Below are 7,114 nucleotides of genomic sequence, written 5' to 3'. Positions count from 1 at the left end.
CGTGTGCACGCGTGGTTATGGCGCATGTCCATCAACGGAGGTTAAGATTAACAGAGCAGGAGAGAGGGTGAGGTAGACGTCGAGCCGACATAGCAGCATGGACCCACACAGCGCCGCGTAGCACAGGCGAGCGCCAGAGAAAAGGCTTCTCACCAGCGTGACGGCAGGTACGTAGTTCTACACCGGTTTCTAAGTTCTCGATTCATATCCCTGAGTGCTACCCTCACCGCCCTCCCTGGTGCTCCAGGAAAGAGGGGAGGGGAGGGGAGGGGTGAGACCACACCCGGCAACGTCTTAAGTGCGTGGCTCTTCTCGTTTTCGGCGTCAACGCCACGTGGGGCGATCGGGCCTTACGGCATCCACTGCACCACGAGCAACCAAGAACAGCACCCAACAGACTATTTTCTCTTGTCTTTCCACAGAAGCGCTACGCAGGTAAAAGCCCAATTTATGCCCACAGGTGCGAGGTGGTAGAGGCGCATAGAGACGGGGGTTGGATTCAGGCTGAGACTTGCGTGGGGAAGCGCAGCTTCGTGGGTGCCGTTCCTAGTAAGAGAGAGACAGGTCCGCGAGCGAAGGAGCGAAGTCACTATCATCTTTCGTCTGCGGCCGGCTCATCTCCCTCACCACCCTCATTCTCGCCGCAGTGCCCTTTCCCACCGCACACTCACCCAACCCCCTCTCAGCTCTCCAACACGTCGGTTTGCGTCTTCATCTCCGCCGCGGAGAGAAAGGCCTGCATCTGCCGCAGCAGCAGCAGCGTCGCGAGAAACTCTTCTTTCTCTTGCTCGTTGTTCCAGGACGGAATGACCATCGGCACGTACGGCAGCTGCTGCGGTGGCGGCGCCGGCGTCGACTGAGAGGAAACCGCCGGTGCCACGCTCGGGGCTCTGGTTGGCGAGGTTGGTTTGTGTGTTTTGCCTTGGAGCGCATGTGTCACAGAGAAGCCCCTACCGGGTGCAGAACGGGCAGAAGAAGAGCTCCCAGGGCGATCTCCAGCGGCGTTGAGCGACGAGGCCGCACCACCGCCGCCTTCGGTCCTGGTCACAGCGGCGGGTAACTCTCCCCACACCGGTCCCTGAATGTGTTCCTCACCAACATCCACCAGGTACGCGTTCACCAACGAGGCGGCCGTGGCGGTGTCGTGCAAGTCGTGCAGGTGCAGGTCGGCAGCGCTCAGTACGAGCGAGGCGTACACAGGATCATGTGGTGAGAGGAACAGCTCTGCATCATTCAGCGTGCTGAGATACAGCCCCGCCACGTCATCGTAGCCGTGAACGGACGGATAGCGGAAACGGTGATGGTGCATCAGCGTGGGACCTTCGGGTGGCTGGTGTGGGAGGAACAGGGGCTGCGGGCCACCGATGGTAACGGGCTCGATGAAAGGAGTTTGAGGGATGGCGTGTGGAAGCGTCGGGGAGGCAATCGCGGTGACACTGGCAGCTCTACTTTTCGTGTTTTTGGAAATGATGTGGTTCTGCAGGGGAGCAGGCGACATCGGATCCCTCTTTCGACGTTCGAGGACGCCGTACCAGTGGTCGCCGTATCCACCGTCGTCGTCCTCTTCCTCGCTATCGACCATGTAGTGGCCCATGGTCGCTGAAGCCGTGCTTCCACCCACACAGGCATCTGCGGAGATGCTTCGGTGATGGCGAACGCAATGGTTGCGGTAGTGCGCGTGCAGACGGTGGCCGGAGGTAGTTCGGTGAGCCGCGTGTCCAAGGTGCCGCCCAGACACAGCAAGCTTGCCCTCATCTACCTCTACATTGTGGACAAGTCCGCTTCCACTGGTGCCGCCGCTGATGTTGCTGCTCCGATGCGCATCCACCGGGACGCCACCGGCGTCGTCCTCGACGCTGCTGCCGGTATTCGCCCCGGCAGCGCCGTCACAAACAGGCGCTTGCCCAACGACCCAAAGAAGAGACTCGGCGATGTCCGCATCGATGCCGCGCAAGGTCGCCGCCACAAGACGCGTGATCAGGAACGGGCATGGCAGCGGCACGACGGTGCCCTCGTCACTCAGCAGCGCCTGCGCAGCGCGCAGCGACGCCATATCGGCTGGTGCCTCTCCTCTACGATCCACCTCTTCTTGGGCAAGCATGTTCAGCACACCAGGTTGCACGGGTGGTGTTTCATGTGAGACCGAAACAGCGAGGCTGGACCCTGGAAGGATGAAGCTGAAAGCGTCCTCAATTGATGCACTGGTGGCCGCCAAGGCATCGTCCGCCAGAGGCGAAGAAAACGAGTCGCTGGGGTATCGCACAACGCCACCTGTGAACCCCGCTGCCCCTTCAGGCGCTGCGTAGCCCGTGCTGGCGTCGTGGTAATCACCGCTGTCTGCAGCGACGGTGCTTACTCCTGCTGGGATGCCGGGCGAGTGTGACCAGGTCTGTGGCGGTGATTGCGCCGCCCCGCTACCTGAGGACGGCAGCGGGTCTCGTGGAGCGCTGATGTTCGGCGTGCTTGTCGCCGAGCATGCCTTGGGCTGACTCGCCCTGTGCGCATTCCTCGTCGACCCACCCCGTCGCCTCTGCAGACCACTCACCTCCGCCGTCGTGCTACTCACTGCCACGCTGCTCTGATTCAGGAGCCTGCGGAATTCCTCCAGTAGGGCGACATCCGTGCACAAGACCCGGTATAGGTCGCAGGACCACTTGCGGTAAAACAACCACACACGCGGGTCGGCTACGTACACTGCAGGCATAAGCCAGTTCAAGACAATGGACAGGAGGCGGAAGAGGAGCAGGGCTAGCTCGCCTCGCGCCTGCCCCTCCATGCGCTGCACAGCGTGGCTGGTATCGCGCAGCTCCTCTTGCAGGTGCTGCAGCTCCATCTTCATGATGCTCGGCAGCGACACATGCGAGAAGCTGTTGGCGCAGGCGACGATATCCTGCGTCGTAAACTCAATGGAGGATAGATTTATACACGGTGCTTGGGGACTAAGTGAGGGCTGGAGGCCAGCGCTGGCCACCACAGGCTCATCGCTACCGACACTGTCTGGCCGTCCTTCCCCTTCCCCACTGCCGTTGCCGTTGCTCTTCCGTTCATGCGCTATCCGCAAGACCAAGAGCGCCGCATCCGTTGGCGAGTACGTCGTGCTGAACGAGAAGTTGCGCAGAAGCTGTGGCGACTGTCGCTGCTGCTGCAGATGCGCATGCGACTGCGGTAAATAATAACTTTGCCGCTCATGGAAAGAGCCGTTGCTTACGTAGCCCATCGCCCTACCAACACCTCCGCTACCGGTGCGCAGAGCCATGGGATGCAGTAGGTATAGGTGTGGATGAAAAAGCGTGTTGGGTGGCAGGCCGATGCTCGTGTTGAGCGAGTAGCCACCGCCGCTGCCGACGCCGCCGCTCCACCGCCAGCTAGCGTCACCAACGTCAGGGTTGCTCAGGCTGACGTTGGGAACACCTTTAACCGGAACACGGTCCTCCTCAGCAAACATACTGGCGTTGTTGTTTCCACTCGCCGTGCCCAGGCCGACGTCGGCAGCAAAGCTGGAGCCGGATGAGGTGCCCGCGAAGGGCCAGTTCCCCTGCGGAGAGAGCATGCCAGCCGGCGTGCGGCCACCATCCGAGAGACTGGTCTTTCCGTCGATGGTCGCCCCCGCTGTTGCGTGGACGCGTTCTTGCTGCTGCATCGCGACCGCCATGGAACACTGGACATAGAGAGCGGTGACAAGGGCGTAAACGACGATGTCCACCGCTCGAACTTCTGTGCAACTCCCAGCCGCCAAAAGGCCACGCTCTACAGCTTCTGCAGGTGCCGGGTTATTGACATTCAAACCGCATCCTGCCGCTGCCGCTGCTGCTTCTGCACCACCGCCCCCAGGTCGACGGTCGCCCCCGCTGGGCGATGCTTGGCTGTCCTTCAGCCCCTGTATGTGTGTCACAGAGGATTCCTGCGCTGCCGTGCCAGTTAGTCCGGCACGTACGTTGCTCAGAGGCACGTTTATTGAGCTGGTAGAGACGGTGGCGGCGAGCCCAGCGTCCTCGCCCCCCTCCAGTGGGCACTCCCCAACAGAAGCGGTTGCGTCGTTGGGATTGGAGGAGAGGACTGCCTGTTGGTACTGCTGTTGAGCTGCCGCGGCTGCCACGACAGCGAGCGCGCAAGCGTGCTGGGCCTGTGTGGAGCGTGCGTACTTCGGTGCCGAGCGCATCAGCTGCCCCACTGCACCAGTGTAATTTCGCAGGAGAGGGGAGAAGATGGGCAGTAGCTGCAGCGCTTCCGAGCTCGGTAGATGGAGCGCTGCGAGTACGTTGTCATTCGCTTCGTCCTCAACTGCCGCAGCTGTAACGCCAGCACTGGATGCCAGATCCTGTGGCTCCTCATCTCCCCTCCCACTCTCATTGGTGGTACCGTGACGAGGGACGGAGTCCCAGTAATCACTATTGCTGTGAATTTCCTGCAGGCTAGTCACCTCCTCACCACTGCTGCCTGCTCCATACGGCGCGCTATCATTTCTCTTGTGCGGGTGTGCGGATTCGTGGCTGCCATCGTACATGACGCCTTCTGTGAGCGTCGCGAGGATGGCTGGTATGTGCGTCCAGAAGTCTCGATGCAGCCGCAACTCTTCCTCCCTCACGAAGTCGTCCAAATTGAGAGGCATTGGGAAGCTGGTGTTGTTCATACGCGAGTCAGAGGACGGCAGAACACCTGCGGGAACAGGGCTCTGTGCTTTAGAGCTCAGCGGTGTTCTGCGGGCGTGCTGCTGTTGCTGCTGCTCGACCCCGTCGTCCATCATCTGCTCACCCTTGGTAGCGATGCTGCCTCTCAGTGCCTCATCTGCTACTCCGGCGGCGACGCCGACAGTGCCCGTGACTGCGGCGATGGTGCTCTTCAGCGCCTGAGAAGCGTTCGCTGCGGGCAGCAGCTGCGAGTAGCTGCCGCTTCTATTGAGCGCGTCTATAAGTGGCTGTACCCCACATTTAGCTGAGCCCAAGCTGGACGCCAGGCTGGCACGGCACCCCCCCGCGTCATCGGTCGCCGCCGCAGCGTTGTTTGCTGTGATGCGCTTTGCGTTAGGGCCACTCCTGTTACTTCCGAAGGAGCCCTTGTACACGGCTGAAATGCCGTTGGTGGCAGCGGTCAGTGTGGCGGCTCCCTCGGTCTGCGCGGGATTTCCTGTGTCCAACAGTGTGAGCAGCACTGCTAGATCGCCAGTGGCAGTGAGCCCATCCAGAAACCTCCAGAACATGCGGTTCCACACCTTCGCCGTGTCGACCGGCTCCTGCGCTATTGGGGCGCACCATGCCGAGAGGCTGTTGTCCATCCTCAGGCCAAGCGCCCCGCCTGCCTCGATGCCCAGGGCATTGCTCGAGGACGTTGCCAAGGGCACTGTTGCCGCGAGGAAGGCACTTGACTGGGAGTTTGGAAGGTTTGAGATGCAAAAGGATGAGAAGGGGCGCTGCACCAGCCCAGGGGAGGAGGCCAGGGAAGGGTACATAGCTAGCGACGGTTGCTGCTGAGCTGAGTCCATGTCCACCTCCGCAACGCCACCGTCTGCCGTCTCAGGTCGCTCACTGCTGCGACTGCTTGGTGTTATGACACCGCGCAGCAGCGGCTGATGCGGTTGCTGAACCAACTCGCTCGGGCTGCTTGACACTGCGAGCATGCTGCCGGTTAGAGTGTGCCGGACATTGTTGCGGAAGTGCTCCTGGAGAGCGTGCTGCACCCCGCTGTACACTGCAGGTGTAATATCTGTCGCTGCTGCTGTACCCGCAACGTTCTCCAAGGCTGTTACGACCCGTCCTCCATCTTCGTCAGACGTTTTGCTGGCGACCTGCTCGGGGCTGGTGACGGTGCCCTGAGCACGTGGTGTGGCGGCAGCGCTGTGGGTGCGCCTAGTGTGACTCCGACGACTTGTGGTGCGAAGACTACTGCTCTGCTGCTGCAGCGGCGGAGGAAGGCGCAAAGACCGGCGGCAAAGCGAAGAGGGGGGAGAGAGGGGTGTCGTTGCTCCGCCTCCCTCCGTCGTTGCTGTCGATGTTGATCGCACGTTGCCGCCGAGACCTGCTCTGTGCTGTTGCTGCTGCCGTGACTGCTGCACCGTTGAGGCCCTGCTCGTGATGTCGTCCATGCCATCGTCAAACGAGAATCGTCGCGGTTCCTGACTCCCGATTGTGTTGCTGGGATACACAGCCGATGACGAGGGGCGACGACGGGCCGCCGTGGCTCCAGCCGCCCTCGTCGTGGCCATGAAGCGCACCGTCTCTTCGCCATCGCCGTGCCTGTGGACGACGTTGTCCTCTAGCTGAAGTCTCGACAAAGCCTGCCCACTCGCGACGATGTCGTCTGTGCCCTCGCCGTCGTTCGTGCGACTGTCATCATCGCCGTCGCGGGCCCCGCACAGGCACTCCAGCGCACTACACCGCTCGATAAGCTCTCCGACAAAGCGCTCGTTCTCGTCGAGGAGCTGCCGCATGTGACACACCTTCTGCAGCTGTTGCAGCAGGCGCGTGATGAGCTGCTGCGCGGTGCTCACGAGCAGCTGCCGCTCCTTTTCCTTTAGTACCGCGTCAAAGCGGACGAGAGTGAAGAAGAGCTCCATCACGTACGTCGTGGAGATGTCGTTCTTACAGCTGGCGAGGGTCGAGAGGAGCGGGTAGAACTCGCCGCGCAGCTCAGCCGTGATGTTGGGAAGCAAGGCAGAGCCAGTGCCTCCTGCGTTGGCAGTGCCGCCGGCCACGCCCGGCAGCTGCCCAGACGAAAAGGCGAGGTGCGACATGAGAATAAGTGATCGGAGGTGTGCACCGAGAAGTTCACCCCAGCCAAGAGAGAATGCGCAAAAATGAGCCCCCCCTCCTCCGCACAAGGTGTGGGGAGTTGTGATAGGAGTAGCAGTGCCCAGGGCACCACCGTCGGGCACTCAAGTCGGTATGTGCACCCCCCTCGAAGATGTGCGTGCGTCCTTTACCCTTTGGGCACGAATATGTGAGGAAGGGGATGAGGAAAAAGCGCGTGGAGGGGTGGGGCAGGATGCGTAGGTCAGTGGTTCTTTCCCGCTCACGTATGCTGCACGTGTATCGATGCCATACAAGCAAAGAAGGTAAAAGAGAGCTTCACAGTCTGTGCGCGAGTGCGTATGGTGCTGTGCATGTCGAGTGCGACGTGT

At 61.4% G+C, this 7,114-nt stretch overlaps 1 protein-coding gene across 1 annotated transcript; it reads right to left on the bottom strand.

Moving 5' to 3' along the window:
- Positions 1 to 682: 682 nt before the first annotated feature.
- On the bottom strand, positions 683 to 6,727 carry LbrM_18_1750 (hypothetical protein, conserved; the record flags this gene model as incomplete). Its single annotated transcript, XM_001564045.1, has 1 exon — positions 683 to 6,727. The coding sequence occupies one exon, from the start codon at positions 6,725 to 6,727 to the stop codon at positions 683 to 685; it is 6,045 nt and encodes a 2,014-aa protein (XP_001564095.1).
- Positions 6,728 to 7,114: the final 387 nt, after the last annotated feature.

The sequence above is a fragment of the Leishmania braziliensis genome, contig 19 (assembly GCF_000002845.2).
Source record: "Leishmania braziliensis MHOM/BR/75/M2904 WGS CADA00000000 data, contig 19, whole genome shotgun sequence".
NCBI lineage: Eukaryota > Euglenozoa > Kinetoplastea > Trypanosomatida > Trypanosomatidae > Leishmania > Leishmania braziliensis.
Note: the sequence above shows the minus strand (reverse complement) of the source record. Positions and strands in the feature narration are given on the sequence as shown.